General features: G+C 42.1%; 1 protein-coding gene across 1 annotated transcript; it reads right to left on the bottom strand.

The window, feature by feature from the left end:
- Positions 1-2,124: 2,124 nt before the first annotated feature.
- On the bottom strand, positions 2,125-21,108 carry LOC144136630 (high mobility group protein 20A-like). Its single transcript, XM_077669131.1, has 8 exons — positions 20,601-21,108; positions 20,460-20,515; positions 19,069-19,275; positions 15,960-16,077; positions 13,275-13,321; positions 11,067-11,151; positions 8,330-8,545; positions 2,125-3,878 (listed from the first exon to the last, which is right to left on the bottom strand). The coding sequence occupies exons 1-8, from the start codon at positions 20,659-20,661 to the stop codon at positions 3,736-3,738; spliced, it is 933 nt and encodes a 310-aa protein (XP_077525257.1). The 5' UTR covers positions 20,662-21,108; the 3' UTR covers positions 2,125-3,735.
- Positions 21,109-21,190: the final 82 nt, after the last annotated feature.

The raw sequence follows: 21,190 nt of genomic DNA, 5'->3' as shown, positions 1-21,190 counted from the left end.
CGTGTGCGCGTATATTTGTCTCCCGGCATTATGGACTCCTGAAAATCTAAACCAATAAATGAAATTAACGAGTCAAGTAGACAATAAATCCTACACTTCCATAAGTACAGTGAATAGAAATCATTGCCAGTTTTTTACTATTTATTTTTCCTGCATTAATTTCAGTCTTCCACACAGATATGAAAGGTTGAAAGAGGACATAGTGAAGTTTCGAATTTCAGACGCATCCTTTCAGCTGTGCATATACCTAGGAGATGATAATAATACTGATTCGATATCAGAGGCGTATTACCAGCCTGGCCAAAGGGTGTCATGACTGTAGCATGCTTGGTCTGCACGAAGCTTAGTCAACAACCCATTTCCCAAGCATTTAACTTCAGAGAAGCTAAAGGCTAGCTCAGCGTAGGTGCACTTCAAAGTCGGAAGTGTGATAGTGATGACACCAAAACAACGGTAAGAAACAGCTTCAGCTTGTGCAAGAATATGACCATACATTAAGCATAAGCATAAACACTGCACCATTTGGAAACGCTGTTTGTTACACCACAGTCGTTTTCTCCCAGCCACTGTATCGCCTAAATGCGGAAAGCAAGTTTGGTATCCCAACAGGAGGACTTATAAGATATAAGTCGTGCACGTGCTTGCCTCCCTTTTCTTGGTTAACACAGCCAGATTTACTCACACAATGTGCAATGGAAAAAAAGGAAATACAAGTTGTGCGGACCCTCAGCTCACAACATGAGGGCAGTTCATTGAACCCAAAGCGCTTATCAATCACTGTGCACTCATGTGAATCGTAGAGGTTTGGGAAATATAAAATATAAACACTACTTGTTTTACTTGCTTTTACAAGCTTCGGTCATCAAAAACGTGGTTGCACCAACCCCTGCACATGTGTGCGGATATGCAAGGCTGGGCACAGCTTGTCCTTGTAACAACTGACATAAAAAATGATATAGCTGGGCCGCTGAGCTGCATAAGGGGACGGACACGTTAATAATCAATGAGAGAAACGGCGAGGACTTTTATGAAAACGGCGTAAGAACAAGAGCAACAAATGTTTAAACAAGACCACACTTGCAATTACAGAAGAGGTCCACCAGTATGTGCAGACATGCCACTGATAACCGACTCGCCATACGTGACAGCGTGTGCATACCTTTGGAACATGAGCAATCTTATGCTCCCTCCTGGGCCAGATGTAAGACCGTGACACACACTGGGGAAACTTCTGCTAAGAAGAGGAAGTTGCTCGCCCTTCATTTTATCAAGATCAGTACAAAAAGCAGCAAGCAGCGCAAAGTAAATGGGATGAGCATTTTGTTGATGACCCATTTCGTTTTGTGCTGCTTCTGATGCAAAGGATGTCCACCAGCGTGCCCGATTTTCAACGTCATTGGCAGTCTCCCCAATAATAGCCTCCCGTGGTAACCCACTACCAACCAACCATTCAGCCTAGCTAAGCATATCAGGTCACAAGAAACACTTGGCTGTCACCACAGGCAGCATCGCCTATTGGCCAGTTTTTAACCTTCATGATGACCATGTCAAAGATCTCCCATACTGAAACAAAATTATTTGGCAGAAATTAAACATTTAAACAGAATAAAAGATGGCTGCAGTCCTACCCATTCCCAAAGCTGCAAACCACCTCTGTAATACTCAAACACCATGAATACACAACAGCTTTTCAATAAAGAAAAAAATTTTTAATTTTCATTTCAGCACTCCTCTAAGCAGTACCAAAAGAAAGGCATTGCTCGTGGCCCTTAAAGAATATGGTTCCGACACATTGTAACATGAGCAAAAAAAAACAGTTAATGTGACATCGGTACATGCTTCTGGCACCTTTGCAACTTAAGAGACAATTAAATACTGAGTCCTGAATGTATACGGCATAGAAAACAAGAGATGCTAAAGAGATTTTCAAACTTTAGTAAATGAACAGTGAAAATGCCTTGAGATGAGCAGCAGCATCTATAGTTTCTGTGAAGTCATCTAGCATGTATTGTTCATAACTATAGTGCTATTTTTAATGAGAAAAATTCTGCACATGTAACTGCGAAAGCTGACTTTAAGCATCCATGTAAGAATCTGTTTCAAAACATTACAGAAACACTGGGGTAATGTTCAGAGTGCAAATTTATTGCATGCTGCTTTCACAAGACTATGCCAGAAGTCATAGAAGAGGATGCACAGTCAAACGCTAATACAAGCGCTCATTTTAAAAAGCACGAGTCCAAGCTTGAGATACGAATAAAAGCTAGCAAGTCAAATTCAAAAACCTCTCATCAGTGCAATGCACCTCAGCATGGTGCCCATGCTGCTCATATCTGACCACAGTCACCATTCTGCCATGCCTACAGGTCACCTCTTAGCTGACAAATACAGTTTCATTTGGCATGCCAGTAACACACAAGATGTGGTCACAGCTCACTGCAAGAAGCAGTGCAAGCTCAGTGCTGCTGATAAGGCATACATCTAGTAGATGTCGAAGGATGAAGGGAAGGGTTCTCAACAGTTCCCCTGCTAACTTAACCACCCTGCTTACACACTGCAAGTTGCACTGAGCTCAACTGTACCTCCAGCATATAAAAAATATGCTACCCTTACTGCATGTGCTTGAGAATTCACTGGGAGTTGATGTCTTACTAACAGCACCCAACGCTATAAACTTCAGCACCTTTACACGAATGATATCTGCACATGCATTAAAAAGGGCATTCAACACACATGCGTATTTCATCACTCAAGTATAAACCGGTGAAGTTCACTGTTTCTGTCAAAATATGACAAGCTCACGCATGCAAAGTAGAGGTGTAATGATCTGACACAATACACAAATCAATACAGAAATCAAGCAAAATATTTGTGACAACAGTTTGTGCACAGACTTAATGCTATTTTCTGTATGCCATGCTTTGCATTAATAAGAGGCTAGTTTGAGCATGGAAATGCCATACTGGCCATTTATATGCATGCAAACTTTTGCTGCTCATTTTATCATCCATTACTAACAGCGAATTACTATAACTACAGGGTGCTATTTACTGCTCAAACTAATTCTTATTGTTCCAAGTTTTACATCAACAAATGGGGAAGGTACTAAACACACCAAAATAACATGCCTTCTTTTTTGTGCTTAGCATAATCAGAAGGACGGGCTTTTATATTTCTTATACAGCAATGAATAACAGCTGAGGAACACTAGCAATAGCTATCTACAGAAAAACAGCATATTCATCTCATTAAAAACACGTGCCACAGTTTAGTATATACTATATTCCAAAGTAGAGGCCAGTGCAGCTGTTTCTGGCAGTTTAGTGCAGTCATTTTATAAATTCTTATAGTAAATTATATTTCACTCATTCAGCAAAAAAGAAGCGGTACACTCAATAAACATTCAGAAAGTAAGGCGCATTTGTTTGTAGCACAGAACAGATAATGCCCCAAGAAGATGGTTACTTGCTGCATAACAGCTGTGCGCAAACAAGGCAATTTTTCATGATTAATGCTTAGTACCGCAGCGTTCCAAACTAAAAAGGTCAAGACACTGCAAGTGCCTTTCTATACACTCAACAGGGTAAAATGAAAAATGTAAGGATGAAGCCATGCACAACAACAGATGAAGATGCACCCCTTGTGTAACCAAAGCAACTTGGTAATGTGTGATTGCCTATGTACAGTGTTTGAATGATTTAAGTTCATTAACTCTGGCACGATGCCAATGTGTACTCATCCTTGGTATTCTAAACGATTGGCAATCTCTCGAACAGACGCAATCAAGGCTTCATGCTCTTGTGGGCGATCCAAGATGAGGGTGTGAAGTTTAGCCATGTAGCTGTCGATGTTCTCCAATGTTGCCGTCTCATTTGTTCCTGCGATAGTGGAAAGGAAAATATACTGTCAACAAGTTGTTGCTTATTCGTTTATTGTCACACTGCATATTACATCATCCATTGTGTTTAACACATTCGCTTCCTTGGTCTGTCCACGAAAGCACAGCAAGACCTTGGTTCCTGAAGAAAATTTGCAATAACTCGCACTTATGAGGTCACAGGCGAGACATTTTTTTAATGAAATATCATAAAGCAGTCAAGTGTGTAAAGTGCAAAGTGGCATTTGTCGCAAACATGACAGCTTTCGCCGTCTTTACATGGGCTTTGTATACCAAACATTTGCACAATGCTTTCTGCTATGCCATGATTCAGAGGTATTTTATGATCAAAATGGTTCAACTGACAAGCCTCCTGGCACATTTTTGATGGAGCTACCGCTGGTTTCTGGTGGTCTGGTATCGGGACAAGACAGCCACATTAACAATCTTTTCGACGAGATAAGCTTTCCTCTTGGTAGCAAAATATGTGCCACTGACGAATACTTTAATGCAAGCTTTAGGATTTTCAAGCCGGGAGTCAAGCTATGTCTGAAGTGCAAGGCTCAGAGTCCAAGTCCTAATCCTCACCTCACGGATCAAGTGCCTTGCACTGCTTTCACTGTCATCTAAACGTTTGGGCTACTAGCAGGTTGCACACCCCGTTACCACCAAAAAGAAGCACATGAATTTTACAAGCCCTTAAAACTTCAGTCTTCCCATGACTCCATGGTCACGTTCCAAAGAAGTGGCAAAAAACAAGTATTTTTCCTGCGATATATTTTCGAAACAAGTGAGCAACTAGTGTCATGTGGTGTGAAAACAATGATTCAAAAATTACCAGCCACGCATGTGGCGTAGTCTCTTGATGCGTATTTAAAGCGAGGATGGCGAACTGCCGACTTTGGAAGTGAACGGGTTAATGGGACACCGAGTGCAAAACGAAGTTGTCCTGCATCAACAATTACTGCATTTTAACGACAAAAAGACACTACTCTCACCGAAAATGGAGCTTTCATAAGCTAGGACAGGCCAAAAAAATGAAATACAGCTGTCAACATCACGAGCTGATTTTGCAGGTAAACTGCAGTATGTCGACACAGTTTATCTGCGCAGATCGCATAGGCTAGGCTACATTGCCATTCACTTCAAAAGTGACCACGGAGTCGTTTTCGGTATATACATGTCACAAGTTTGAATCGAGTTGTGGGGAAGTTCTTAAATGCAATTTTCTCATAAATGAATGCATCTATTGCTGCCAGACAAACATCAGCATAGCGAGAAAGTGCCACAGAATCCATTTTTACTAAGAACGAAAATTGGGTGGCATTGCCCTCAGTGTCCCTTTCGCACAATGCCACAAAATGCCTTTAATTTCTTTCACCACAGCTGTTTCACTGATGTAGTTAAGCTGCTCAAGAAAGATATCAATGCTCGTGCAGTTTCCACTGGCCACGTGGCACAAGAAAGACTGCAGCCACAAGTTACACCAAGTGTTTCAGCGAACACTTTCATAAATTCCTAAAAAATGGGGAGTTCGAAATTGAAAGAAAACCTTTTAAGGCACCAAGTGCCAGCTGCAGCTGCGAATGTCAGTGATTATAAAAATATTCTTAATTAGGTAGCTAATTAACTAGCATTCACTAATAATTTTTATTATTAATGTCTGGTGGTTAGTGCCAAATGAGGAGTTAATAACTATGGACAAGACGATGTCATACAAGTTTCAGAAACGAAAAGAAAAGGCTCCTCTCTAAAGCTCTACATCACTAGGATATCCAGCAGTTTTCATCACACAAAATGAAAAATGATCACATGAGGCACTCATGAAGCAAGGCACAAATGCAACGTTCGCTAATGAAGTGTTGTAATGACTACAATGCCATATTTGATCTCCCTGCTTCCTTGTACCATGGCATACAATTCTTTTGCTTCATCGCTCTAAAAAATAACCATGCAGTTGGCGATGACTACACTTATTCTTGCACCAAGCTGCGAAGCAAAACAATATGCATGATGTGGTACAATAGTGCAGGCAGTCCACACTGGGCACCCTAGGCACTGCAACACATTGTCAGCTCACAATGAACTTGCACCTTGCTTCCTGCATGCCTCATGCCATCAGTTTCGCTTTTATGCAGAAAATAGTGCCACATTTCCTCGTGCTGTACAGCTTTAGAGAATTTTTTATTGGTCTCCAACACTAATATGGCATCGTCCTGTCCATGGGTTTGAACTCCATTGCTGCAAACTACCACAGTACGTTATTTGCAAAATTAGCAAACTTTAGTTAATTACCAACATAATTTTAATTCTTTTTATAGTAAGTGACATCCACAGCGGCTGGTAGTTTGTTCCTGAAATTTTTTTTTTCTATTTTGAACTCTATTTTTAGGAATTTTTAAGTGTTTGCTGAAACACGCGGTATATAAACAGCAATGACTTGACAGTGATTTACACAAAACGTTCCAACACTTCCATTTTAACCCTTTCCAGTTATCTGTCTGGTACTGCCTGACAGCAAAAAAGTGCGCACCCAGCCAGCAGTCAAGCATTGTTCAACACGACATTTTGCGCCATTTCTTTAGTGAAATGGCTGCACCATCTCATGGGAATGGTTGCAGCCTGTAGATTAGCTATGTTTTTTTCCTTCCGAGGAATGGCAGCATCGTACTGGTGCATAAATATATTTTGATCACGTGGTTTTGGAAGCCCTACAGTGGTGTGAAAACATCGTGGCAAGGCTTCCATTCCGCCAGTCGTGTTTTACGAAAAGTTGTCAAGTGGTTTTCTATAGAGTGAAGACGACTTCAGTGATGGAGAAAACTATGTGCCTCCTTCGACACATAGCATCAAAACAATGCAGAAAGCAAACTGTATTTTACTGCAAGACGCGAGAGGTGAAGCCTGGCCTCCGCACAGGAGAATGCTTTGAGTAATATCAAACCCGGAAGAAGTTCCCACTGAAGGCATTGCGAAGCAGAAAAATGCTGCAAATAAATGTTTATAGCTAAGTCATGATGTCATGTGGCACTCCCTTTCCTTGTGAGGGGCTAAAAGGACCAGAAAAATGTTGACTCGAGCAGTAGTCACCGGGGAAAATATATGTGACTCTTCTTAGCTCTATAACAACTTGGTGTATGCACAAACCAGCCGATAATAGAGGCTGTAAGCTGGAATATAAGAGTATTCACATGTGACCTTATCCAAATGAGAAGCCCCAACGATACGAGCACACTCTTGTCACTGTTGTGGATAAGCATAATCCCACCATATCTGCACGCCAGCCAATAACAGCTCCATTTAATTTTCACACAAGCTGCATCTGCTGGCTGCCTGAAAGGCACACTAAGGACAACTCCATCTAATTTTTGTTTCTAGCAAAAATCGACCATTTGGCTTTTGTGGTTGTGCTGATGTTTGGTTGCACCAAACGACGCATTCATTGGTGAGAATATCGAATTTAAATATGAAACGTTTTTTCTTGCCTCCACTCGATTCAAACCAACAATGTCAAGACGGAAAAGGACCTCGTGATCAACTTTTCTAATTGAATAGCAGTGAAGCCTAGCCTCAGTGATTCACAATGAAAAAGCACTTGACATCACAGGAGTTTGCTTGTGGAAATAGTCAACGGTGGCAATACCTGCGCTTCATTTCCTGGCATTTTCTAGCTTGTAAAAGCTCCATTTTCAATTAAAGTAGCACCTTTGTCACTATGGCGTAGTGATCTATGAACACAGGCCAACTTCCATTTCTGCCAAGTGTTCTTTTAGAAGATCAACAAATACTACTGAATAGTCAACAGGTGGATGAGTTATCTGTCAGCAACTATGAAAAAGAAGCATTCGGAGCACCACTTCCTTCTTTAAAAGCATACTTGCAGGTTCTAGACTAATCAATGCAGTTTTTGACAGTAAGCGCAGGAAAACAAAGCAGCAAGCCCTAACACGGCAGCGGTGACTCAATGGTTACCACTGCCCAAAACCTGCTTGATGTTCAATGATAAGAGGCGAATTTAAACTTTTTTTTTTTTCATATCTCGCTGATGCAGGCACCTGTCTAATTTTTTTTTTAAAGTGAGTGGCGGCATGAGTTGCTACAGGAAAAACGTCAAGCCTAAAACAGTACTGGAACTAATACCTGGGAGTTCAATTTTACTGAGTAGTATTAACAAATATGCTGAAAAAAGAAATAGTCTTACGTAGGCATGCATGTGCATGGCTTAACGTACTGAAGCAGCATGTGGGCTATGACAGTCACCACAGCAGAAAGCTCTGTACTTATTTAACTGCCTAGGATTCTTCAACATGTATTCGCATCACACAGTACACAAACATTTCCGCGTTCTGCTTCCATCAAAATGTAGTGCCACGGCTGGTATTTCGACCCACAACCTGAGACAAACACGCTTACTGCAAAGAAAGCTTTCTTGACAAATTCAACGGGCCTTACCAGGCAACGGCAAGCTTGCAAAGCTTGCTGCAAGGTTAGAGCGCAGCGTCGCCAAGTGCTGCTGCAGGGCAAGGTTGTTGTTCTTTTGCTGGACGGTCTCCACTTCAAGTTTCTCAATTGCTGCCTTCATGGTATCTATGTGCTTGCTGAGGATGGCATTCTGCTCCTCATACTCTGTGTTGGACTTGCGCAGCTGCCGAAGTTCTGCCTCACACCCTGGAAATGTAGAATTAACGCAGAAATGTTACGCAATGTCCCGACCCTGCCAGCAACTGAATTTCTTTGCAGTGCTATGCAGATAAGAAGACGATGTTTCGGCAACGAAACATTCTTTCCCTTCCTGATAGCCTCCTTTTGCTGTTCACTTGATTTAACTGCAGTAAAACCTCATTAATTCGAAATCCAAGAGACCCAAGAACATGTCCAAATTATCCGAAGGTCCAAATTAACGAATGACCCCCCCAAAAACTACCAGTAACCCTTTGGATTACAGTAAATTTATTTGGGAAAAGCCTGGGCAATGGTCGTGCGCTTTCGAGATGAAGACTGTGGCAACGACGATTTTTCTCAGTTCCGTCAGATGTTTTAATACATGCACCTTTTCAGGCATGTCAACACAGAACTGCACATTACAGCCGCTGCACTAACTGCCTGCAGCACTAACACTGCCTGCTGCAAACCTACTGTGCTGCCTTTGACTCGCAAATACTTGCAGACAGCAGGTACAACAGTGAAATGGCAGTAACGTGCACTAAAACATTGTATTGGCACCATGGCTGCAATCATGGCACCACTTTTGTTCAACTTGAACTACATTTCCTTCAAGCCAGTGAGTGAAGTTTGCTTAGGGTCTTGTTTTCCAGTTAGAGTGGCCAGGCACGGCCAGTACAGGCTTTCAGATGCAATAAAAATTTGTGCTTCACGCCCTATTTTCTGCATATCAGTGCAACTGCCGCTGTCACAGAGTGGTTCCTCAGGCACAATTTGGCAGGAATGGCAGAGCGCGACAATCACTGTACTAAACTCAGCAGTAAAGACAAGTCAGTTTTCAGTTATTATACTCAGAGTGATGACTGCAGAGTAACCTTTTTATGTTTACATTTGGAGTCAGCGAGGGGCACAAGCTGCGAGGTCGACTTATACGTGGCAATATGTTGTATGCATTGCACGCTATGGCCCTTGTAGAATTGTTTAGTACATGTTCACGAAATCTCCGCATAATTTGCGCACCCTGTTTTTGAAGCCTTAATTTTAGGAAAAGAAATGTGCACAAAGGATGGGAGTAATTACGGTATTAGTTTTTTTCTTTTTGCTTTCCATCCTGCTCCATGCACTTCGAAGGTACCCAGCAGGGTAGCGGTAGGTATCTCTCTAATTTCGCTCCTTCTGTATAATAGCTGTCACCAGCTCCACAAATAGGCGCTCCATGCGCCATTCCACCTGCCGCAGGCAATGGCCGCGACTCCGACATGTGGCCATCTCTGTGCCGCAATAACATGTGTTGTGTTGCCGCGTCAGTTGAAAATACGGCCCCGGAGTCTTTAAGGTCCAATGAGTGGGTGCACTTAGCGCACACACGCTTTTTTAGTCTGTGGAAGACAACGCGCGGCATGTGACACGCGTGAAATGCCTAGATATGAGCACCGCGGCAGCGCATGCGCGATCGTGCCGTATCTTTTCCGCATCAGCAAGAAAGCTTTGCAACAAAAAGCATGCTACCGCAAGACGCCTTCCCCGCAGTTTTGTGCAAAGGTGCGCGGAAGCCATCTTGTAATGGCTCGCTTTCTTGTGCAGAAGCATTTCATTTTTTTTTTTCTTTCCTTGGCAGTGTAGAGCGGACGCCCAGTGAGTGCCGTTATGAGGGGTCGCTGTGGTTTGCAGCTGTTGCGAAAGTTCGTCTTAATTACAGGACACACACAAAAACAGTTCGTCATAACCCGATTTTCTTTTCTAGATTAAGCTTTAAGGCAACCAAATGGCCTCTTATTGTTCATCGTATCCGAGAATTCGCCTTAGCCAAGTTTGTCCTAACGGAAGTCTGCTGTAGTGTCACTTCTTCACTCCACGAGAGGGTGAAAAATGAGCATCATTTCCCTGTCCTCATGACAGAGTACGTGGTGATCAAAAGGTGCATACCTGATGCAGTTCAGCTAGTACAGGGAACGACACTTGCCTTTAAGCTTTTGCTTCATAATGCCAGCACATGGCAGTGCCATGCACTCTTATGTTCCCTTTCACAATCAAGGTAACACATCTCGCAATGAAAACTTTTGTTTCCACAATGCAGCCAGCACTTGTTTAGCATGACAAACATATTCACACACACTTGACATAGTTTGGGAGTGCAAAATGCAAGCCATCCAATGATCACATGAAAGTCCAGGGTGAAAGGGCAGTTAAGCAGAGAGTGAACACAAACAATGGGGAGGTATAGGATGAAGGTTGGAGACTATCACTGAAGTGATTGCACACCCTTTGAAAGCATACAAAAGGCTAAGCATTGAGAACAAAAACAAAAATTCCAATGTGGTTTCACTTGCAATAAAACATGAGGTAGGGGACTTGTTATCAATGAATGACTGCATTTAGTTATTCACATATCAAAAATATAATAACTGAGAACTAACAAAACAATGCTGTAGAAGCTATGTTCAAGCACTGCTCATGTAAGCAAACTTTGACACACACACAACATACATGTAAAAAACAACTTCAAAAGGCAGCGCTTCATGCTGACCTTTGTTGTGATCCAAGAACTCTTCTGTGAAGATCGGAATGTCAAAGCCAGGAATTTCGTCCTTTTTGCTGTCGTCAATTCCTGCCTGTACATAAAAGAGTGACAGTATTGCAGCATGAAATATGCCTGTGAAGATACACCGGTACATATACAGTACATATACATATACTTTTTTCTTGAGGGGTACTGGTAAACTGCTATTCGTGATCCAAGAATACTTGCCAAATGCACTCCATCATATCTGAATCTCCAGTCACTACCTGCCTTAAGAAGACGTATTCCTTTACTGCTTGCAATGCTCCACTGCTCATAGAAAACTGTTGTTTCTTTCCAACGCTCTTGAATATTACTTCAGTTTTCTGCATATAACTTTGAGACCAATCACTTTGCTTTGCATGGCAATGTCATCAGCGAATTGGAGACTGCTATGGTATTCACCATTAACTCTTATCCCCAACTCTTCCCAATCACATTTTCTAAATACCTCCTGTAAACACACGGCAAACAGTAGTGAGGAGATCACGTCTACCTGCCCTTCCTGAAGCTGTGGATATATCCAGGCAATATAGACAATGAAACACATATATACCCAGACAATATGTATGTTATGTAGACCATTAGCATGGCATGACTGTGTTGTGCAGCGTATGTCTCCTATGCTCCATCTCACAAATTGCTTGTAGCACTGTTGAACCTACAGTGATCTGCACCTATCAGAATGCGTACACTGCATAAATGTGTTCTTCCACACTCATTACCAAGCGACTAATGGCTCCATCACTGGGAAAGAAAGAGCACAGGATCCAGCTGTTGCATGCATGATACTCAAGACGAATCGGCAGCCACCGTCTTTGCAAATGGTGCCGCACAATTTTACAGCTGGCCTCTGCATTGCTCTGTTTCTCTTTCTCTGCTATTTAACCAGTGAATGAAATGCTTGCAGTACTTTCCAAAAAAAAAAAGTCAGAACTACCTCTGTTACTGCAACAATTGTCAGAAAAAAAAAAAACCTATTCAAATATTTGAGGGACTATTTGTTGTTTCCTGCAGCCCTAACCGGACGAGAGAGCTGTAGGTTCCACAGTATTGCAGCCAACTTGTGAGACGGAGCATAGTAGAATTTTTTTTCCTAAATGGGCCTAAGCCAATGATTATCGAAGCTGCCATTTCATGACTCTGAAGCTTTTGTCTCCTCTAAGTTAGTACACTGGAAGCTACGCATCCATCCAGTACAGCATGTACAATGCTCCGATGCTCAGCCTATCCAATTTCACCCTAATGCATACATTTCACTCTTTTTTTTTTATGACGCTCAAATAATGTATTTTCACGTATTTAATGCAATGACCAATATAATTTGAGGGGTGAGTTTGAGATTTGAAAGAAATTTTAAAAATAAACCATATTACCACTATAATGCGATCTCACCTCGTTCAAGACAATTAAGCCAAAGGCTCGGAAAAACAAAAAGCATGCAAAAGTGTGGAATCAACGAACACGTCGATATTATGTCAGGCCGAACACTTCTGAAATGCAAGCAACATAATCATGTGCAGCAAAGCCTATGACACGATAACGCACACAGTCTCCCATGCAGCGGCAGCCTCCGTCACAAACGTGCACCACTGCTTCCTGTTTCGTGCTGCCCAAACCTATGTCTCCTCACCTTCCTTTCCCTGCCCCACTCAGCACTTTCAACGCTTTCCCTGTCTCAACAGCCCGCACCCCATTCTTTTCACTTTCACAGCCACCCTCTCCTTTGCCCGTGCACGCAACACGAGCCCAAGGTCGCCGAAAAGTTGCCTTATCCTAGCAGCTAGCGAGTCGCTTGGTGAAACTCGCTACAGCTATCTTGAGGAGCAGCCAGGAAAGAAATGCGTTAAATTTGTACTTTGGCTCCGAAAATACCCCGAGAGGCATTCTTAAACCGGTGCACTACGGAAAAAAAAAAAAAAACTCACAATAATGGAATTTCATTCACTCTGACATTTCAAAGAGCACTCTAATGCCACAAAGTGCAGTAACAACTGAAGGAAACAGAGGAAATAACAAAAGTGGTTTTAGAGCCCCTCAGCTCGACTGAACAGATCTGTAACTTTCCAAGCCAGAAATAATTTTTCATAGCGCTCTAGGCCACCTTGAAAGCTTGTCAGGGAACTCTGAAATCATACACCAAAACATAAAAATTGTTACAAAACTGAGACTCACATCAGCTGTAGTCCCATTTGTTGTTGCAGCTGTACTGCTCTCATCACCTAGATGTGAAAAATATAAAAAGTCACTAAAGCGTAAAAGGCACTCTTCTGCTGGTTGGGTTCACAAATTCTGCATATCATCACATAACTAGGCAATGAGGTGAGCTAGGTGGTGCTCACAGCAAGAAGAATAAAGTTAAAAAAACACAAATGAAAAAGAAAAAAGATGCACATCTATATGGCCAGTTCCGTTTTTCATCGGTGCCTAGGGCTGCTTTTACTTTTGGCAACCACAAACACCTGTCAAAAGAAAGGGGTGGGAGGAGGAAACGGCAAAGCAGAGCAGAAAGATTGGCCGATTCGTAAGGTCAGGCATTTAAAAGCAAAAAGAAAAACATACCGGATGATTTTTGACAGTTGTTAATTCAAATTTTCCATGCAAATGTTGAGGTATTTTGATTTTGCAATATATCAAGGTAAAGTATTTAAGAGAAGCATGTGTATGCCAGTGATTAAAATCAGTGAGGAATGCGTAGGTGTGGTCTGTGCAGTTGGATGGTACAGCAAAGCGCATACTATGTACGTGATAGAGCTCAAGAAAAATATGATTAATTGACTAAAATTAACTGATCAGCTTTCTAATCTTTAGTTTCATAGCAAAATGTTATATTGCAAAATTCAAGGCCATCAACAATGACAGCAAGCCTAGTGTTTTACTTTTCTTAATCGGTATTGTGGCTTAAAATATCAAGCATCAAAAATACACTTTTGTAAGCTTGCTGATTTGGCTTTCTTACAGTGCATAATTACAAAACGGCGTCGCTCACATTTCTAATGCAGCTAATGCAGGTGCACAATGTGTAGCTTATGATGCAGAAGAAGAAAATGTGATTTCGATGAAGATAACATGCACCACGACGCTATTTTGTATATGTGCAAAGCGAGAACGCCAACTCAATTAGCTTACAAAGGCATATTTTTGACGCTCAACATTTCGAACATCAATGCCGATTCAGAAAATTAAGAAACTGCGATCGCACTCAGTGTTGACAGCCTTCAATCTCACAGTATAGTCTAATGACCTTAAAGCAAGAATTTTAAAGCTGATTAATTATTTTAGTCAATTAATCATCTTTTAGTTGATCTCTATCATGTATGTGATGTCCGCCTTGATCTACAATCTAACTGCATAGACCTCACCGTCATATCTCTCACTGTATATAAAATAAAAATTTGTAAACGTTAAAAAAAAATCCCGCAGTATAAACAGTTATAGACCACTCTGTTTTTCACATTTATTTGTTCTTCAAATAGCACTTCTCCCAGTCGGTCACTCTAAACGTGCGGCACAAGCATTAAGGAAACTCATCAGGTGGCGCGTTTCGCAGCTGCCACCGCAGGTGGAGCATGCCACACTACTTCACTATCGCCATAGTCACCCCCGAAACCCTCCTCTGCCCTTTCTTGTCGGTAACCATCCTCTTGCGCTTGCCCTACCGGTTATGCCAATGACTTACATATACAATACCTATGCTCAACCCAAGGAACGGGCACTTAACAGCTGCGCTGCAAGAAGAAATAAGCAGGCACCTATTCTGAACTCTGCCCGCTTCCGGTCCCTTAACGTTACACCTAACATTTTCCTTTTCATGGCTCGCTGTGCTGTCCTTAACTTAAGCTGAACCCTTTTTGTTAGCCTCCACGTTTGTGCCCCGTAGGTGAGTGCCGGTAATATGCAGTTGTTGTACACTTTTCTCTTGAGGGATATTGGTAAAGTGCTATTCATGATCTGAGAGAACCTGCCATATGCACTCCACCCCATTCTTATCCTTCTAGTTATTTCCCTCTCATGATCCGGATCAGCTGTCACTACCTGCCCTAAGGAGACTCCTTTACCACTTCCAGCACCTCGTTGCCAATTGTGAACTGCTGTTCCCTTGCTAGACTGTTGAACATTACTTTGGTTTTCTGCATGTTAATTTTAGACCCACCGTACTGCTCTGTCTGTCTAACTCACTGATCATGGTTTGCAGTTCATATCCTGAGTGACTCAGTAAGGCAATGTCATCAGCGAATCGGAGGTTATTTAGGTATTCACAATTAACAAACACGTGTTAATGACATCCTAGTCAAAATCAAGAGGAAGAAATGGGCTTGGGCAGGGCATGTACTGCGAAGGCAAGATAACCGCTGGTCCTCAAGGGTAACGGAGGGGATTCCAAGAGAAGGCAAGCGTAGCAGGGGGCGGCAGAAGGTTAGGTGGGCAGATGAGATTAGGAAGTTTGCAGGCATAGGGTGGGCGTAGCTGGAAAAGGACAGGGTTAATTGGAGAGACATGGGAGAGGCCTTTGCCCTGCAGTGGGCGTAGTCAGGCTGATGATGATGATGATTCTGAAATAAAGCTGCGTCATGATGTAGTTCTGAACAAGCCACTGGCACCATTGTTTGCCTCATGTGAACAAGTACTTGAAATACCACTGACAAAAGTGCAGCTTATGTTAGTTTCACTGCCTGAGCTAATGACACTAGTTCAGGTGACTGGAAGCTGTAAGAAATGGCAGGCTGTACTACTCATGTTATTGTGCTCCTCCTAAGAACAGCCTCCCCCTCCCCGCAAGCATACTAGTTTAGCTTAATGAAGCATTCTGGACTACCACTGAACACGTATGACAGCTGAAGAAAGCCCATAGCCACCAACCTTTCGCTTTCTTTTCATGCTGCTTTTTGGTGAACATCTTGTAAGCTTCTGTCTGCTGATACTGCTCCATTTCCTTTGAGTAGCGCTCCCTGTCTTTCTCAGCTTCATCCAGATATTTCTGCACAAAAGAGTAAACCAGGCATGCCTCATCCGGGTCTTGCACCAGCACAGCTTGAGCAAGAAACTGAGATTAACGCCCACCACAAGAAGCAGTCCATCCATCCGCACCATGGCTCACATTTCACAGTGACAAGCTCAAAGTTGCTGCAAGCAGCAACGAGCATTTCCTAGCCTGGTGCCCAGCTTCACTCATCTTTATGCATTCAGAAAAATCTTGGACTAATCCTTCAACATGCTTTTGGGGGACAAATTCTGTTTCACTGACCCTCAACCTACGAAAGCAACAGCCATTAAATATACAGAGGCATGGGGTAAACCAGACAATGTTGCAAATACTAATGACAACTGCCGCAGAACCTTAACCTTGTGATGGAAAAAAAATTACTGTGAGATACATTAGGCAAGTGTAAGAATGCATAGCGAACCTGTATCTGCTTTAAATCTCACAAAACAAGGCTGATTGAAAACTCATAAGATGCTACAATAGCACAGAATAATTAGGCCACAGTGGTTACCCATAAGTATCAACAATGGGCTATTACATGCAGCCTCACGGCTTAAAACAGCTCCCTACTAGACCTAATAATGTGAGGATATGTGAAAAAATGATAGCTCTAGTCAAGAACGTGAAATATAACCTGCTGTGCAATGGAGTGTGAGGTACAGTGACATTCTACCTCATGGCTATTTATGAGAGCGAAACACTATTGCAACACGCGAAAAAAAACTAATGATTTACAACCCAGAGAAGAGCCTTATTTGGTAAAGTTAGCAATTTCTTACTGCTAGCTGACAAAAGCATCAGAAAGCAATTAGCTGCCCACACTGCAAGAGCATCACGTTCTCTTCACAAGGGTGCAAGACCTGGCACGAAGAGGTCGTCTTTAAATCATGAACAACACTAACTTCAGTCTCCGCTAGCATTTCAAATACGGGTTCAGTATATGCAATTTGAAGAACACATGTGACTCTTTACTAGCAAACACCATTAAAAAACCAACATTTATATTTACACCTTGGCAGCCTGGGGGCAGACATGCAAAGCTGGGACCGCCATGGTATGGAATACAGTCATACTGCTGATTGCAAGTGAAGAAACATTTTAAGCAAAATACAAAGAAAAAAAATGTAGACAGTGCAGAAATTCATTTCTTCTGTATGTTCCATCCGAAAGAAGCTCATAAAGAAAGTGCTGATTACAACATATGGACAAGAACTATGGCGTACTTAATACAACGAAAGCAAAATCAAAGTGAGTTAGTGTGCAATGAATTACCTGAAGAGGTGCATTTTTATTGTGAAAAACTGTTGCAGGTGCATGGTAGAAGCTTCATGTGAAAAAAAAAAATCTCTACGACAAAGCTTGCTCAGAATACTAAAATACTAACTGCTGTTCAATGTTAAAATGTAGAATCTGGCAGAGAAAACTCAGTTTACAGCTTACTTGGTGTACTGCTCTGCAATTAATATATTACACTTCCTTGTTTAAAACTTGTTAAACAGGGCTTCACTTCTGCTCATAGGCAGTCATCACCTTGTCACAGATTTACTTGGTTAAGTTTTCACATGGCATGTAAGGACAAAAATTATTGTGGGACAATAAAAAAAGAACGAAAAAGAAAATGTCCCTGCCTGTACGGCATGTAAGGACACCGATAATTCTTGTAACAGTCACAAGGCACAGTCACCTTGAAAGTATGCAAAAGCATGACAAAAAAGTGCCATTTTCGTGCTTCCGCAATGGTCCATAAATGCTTCCATCACTGCCATCACCATGCAGACTACCTGATCGGAGGCCCTCTGGCTCCTTCTGGATTTCGACTGCAGTCACTTTTTCTTTCTTTCCAATCCAAAACTTAGAAACTTAGTCCTTATGAAGTGTTTGCTGCTTCCACAGTTTGTTCCATGACTGATGGAGTGAGTGAGCAGTTAGCAACAAATATATGTGCATTTATGTTAAACACATAAAGCTGTTCCAACATAAAGGTGACTAGAAAGAAAAGCCTGGTTCCACTCGCCGGAGTGAGGAAAGTATGTATGTGTTCCTTTCCGTTTTTTTTTTTTTCATTTACGTGGGTTTTTGCATAACCCAGCTATAGAAATAAATTTGCATTTATGTTTTTTTACTTAAGGCTCAAGCACTTGCCTTCATGCAGTATATTCCTTTTTTTTTCCGGTGATAGTATTTCATATAGCAACCATTACCCTGAACAGGGCCATTTGTGTGTTAATTACTTGTACATAAACTACTCTTGCTAACAAACACCCAAGATAAACTATACATGACTTTTTAGTGCAGAAGGGTGCCATATATATCACTGAAAAAAAGAAATGCAACGGTAATTCTTCCTCGAGCAATAATATTTGCGGAAAAAAAACGAAAATTGTATTATGAAATAAAACACCGTAAAGTGCACTGAATATTTTTTTAAATAAATACCGAAGCCGAACACCTATTCATAAGTAAGACAATGAATAACCCTTAATGCTAAGTTGCCTGTTTATTTTGAGCCACAGATTTACAAAAATTGCTTTTAAGAACAACATATTTGAGCATGCACGTTGTTGAAACAGCTTCACCATTAAGGCGAGGCACTTGTTAATGTTATTACTTTTTTTAAAACACCTTTAGTACCAACAACCTCAGCCATTAGATTTTTTTTTTATTTTGAATACCAAAGCTTACTCTACATGATAAAGATGAGTCTATCAACACCAATAACGTACTGAAACTGACTGAACAACAATACAATAACTATGCCTTCTATCACCAATGCAAGTTTAACAAATGGCAACACACACCAGCACGCTACAAACATCACACACAGCAGCATGCCCAGACATATGAACAGACCAAACTCATTTCAACCATTCAAAACACCAGCTGTAAATAGCCTGAGGTAAAATGAACCACCTCTCTGGTGATTTTCTAACATGAAAGTTCGGCCATTAAAAAGAATAACCGACGAGACATGAAGAATTGTCTTGCCTGCTTCTCCTGGGGTCCCAGCTTGCTCCATTCATTGGCAAGGATCTTCGTGATGTCTGAAAAGTTGGCCGTGGGGTTTGCTGTCCTGACACCTTCTCGCCGGTCATTCAGGAAACGCACATAGCCAGTGAGTGGCTTCTCCGGGGCATTGACATCTCGAGCCCTCTTCCTCCTCTTGCCTTTCGTCCATTTAGTCTTCTTTTTCGGCTGAAGACAGCATAGAAAAAAAACCATCTTTTCAAAACAATTTTTTTGAGTGAGGCTTTCTGTATAGGTGCAGCAGAATACATAACAAGAGTTTGGAATCAAAAACAAAAGGCAGACGTGTTATATTTAAGAAAAACTACTAAGAGGCATTCCATAGAATTATTTTATATGTTCAGCAGCAGCCAAGAGCAATGATGACATCCCTATGTATTACTGCAGCCTAAACTTGCCATTACAGAGGACAACTACAACAATGTCTTCACAGCTGTCTTCACACATTTATGGTTTAAGGGGGGTTAACATCCCAAAGCGTCAAAGGCTATGGAGGGACGCCGTAGTGAAGTGCTCCGGAAATTTCGACCACCTGGGGTTCTTTAACGTGCACTGACATCGCACAGTACACGGGCCTCTAGAATTTCACCTCCATCGAAATTCGACCGCCGCGGCAGCGATCGAACCCGCGTCTTTCGGATCAGCTGAGCCCCATAACCACTGAGCCACCGCGGCGGTTGTCTTCATATGTTGTTCCTACTGGAAAAATTTTGCGCTATCCCCACTACTGATAGCAATGCACAGAGCAAATGCAATGGCAACAAGCTCCTCATGCAATAAAACTTTTTTTTTTTTCCCCCAGCTGATGAGTGCTGTTCCTAGCTCTCTCAGGCCACTGAAAATTGCTATTTTCCAGTTCGTACTGGAGACGTTTCAACAAGCGTCTACAAAACCTATGCTTGTGCTTCTGAAGGAATAAATACATGGCTTGAAAATCAGTCGGATACGTTCAGGGGAGAGCAAGTGTACAAGATCGCCGCTTAAGGCTGCTGCACCATCACGAAAAAAAAAAGAAAGAAAATAATGCGAATCTGCAGGAAACCATACTGCTTTGGGAACTATGTGCAGTGGTGTGGTTCTGTGAGGAAAAGGAAAGTAGAACGCTCAAGGCTGACGCATAAACACCTGCATGATGCTCACCCCAGCAATCAAACATTTGCCACTAGTTTTTTTTTTCTCATTTTCATCAACCTCATGACCGATGAGGTTGCCACTGCGTTATAACCTACAAAGCTTCGCACATAGTTTGGAAATAAGCACTAACTGAGGGCTGAAAATGAGCGCACAACCGAATGCCTTTAATAAGCCAGGCTCGAACACGATCCCACGTTTTCAAACACGATCTCACGTACATCGTTCGGCTCTGTATTCTCCGTGGCTGCGGCCGGTCCATTATCATTGCCTGCAGCTGAAATAGTACAAGTAGAGAAAAACAACTTCATTCACACCCGATTATTTTCACAGCCATACCAAGTGCGAAAACAGCACGATACCTGAACACTCCGCCGCCGACTGTTCTTCACTCGCTGTCCCTGCCTGCGGCGACTTTTCCATCGCAAATTATGCAAGCCAAAAATCGCCAAGCGCGACTGTGGACAAGATGCTAAGCTTGGCGTTCAATCAGTCCAGTTTGCGGCTTAGCTTTGCAGCCCAGCATACAATACAGAAAGCAAAACAACCAACTGTCACTAGTGCAGCCAGAACACCTCAACGCAAGAGAATTTTCCAAGAAATGCAAAGATGTTAGGAACACCGGCACCTAACAACAAGCACCCAAAAGCAACACAATACAGCAGCACACCTGGCGTAGTGACCGCGGCTTGGATGAGCTTGGCTCAGAGGCGCAAGCGCGCAAGTTGTATTTGGCAGTTGACGCCGAGTACGAAGCTGCCAAAGTTAACCAGTGAGTACTATGACAAGTCCCCAGTACACAATAAGGCTATGTGCGGCCGCAAATAAGCAGCTTTAAGAGCAACTTTAGATGAGCTTTATATCGATATCACAAAGTTTTTAAACCGTAGCCAACTCGAGCTGTCATCAATTGCGCCGGTTGTTCCCTAAGGGTTCCCTAGTTACTTCCCTA

Source organism: Amblyomma americanum, chromosome 6 (genome assembly GCF_052857255.1).
Source record: "Amblyomma americanum isolate KBUSLIRL-KWMA chromosome 6, ASM5285725v1, whole genome shotgun sequence".
Lineage (NCBI taxonomy): Eukaryota > Metazoa > Arthropoda > Arachnida > Ixodida > Ixodidae > Amblyomma > Amblyomma americanum.
The sequence above is the reverse complement of the archived record's forward strand: the minus strand, read 5'-3'. Positions and strand labels throughout refer to the sequence as shown.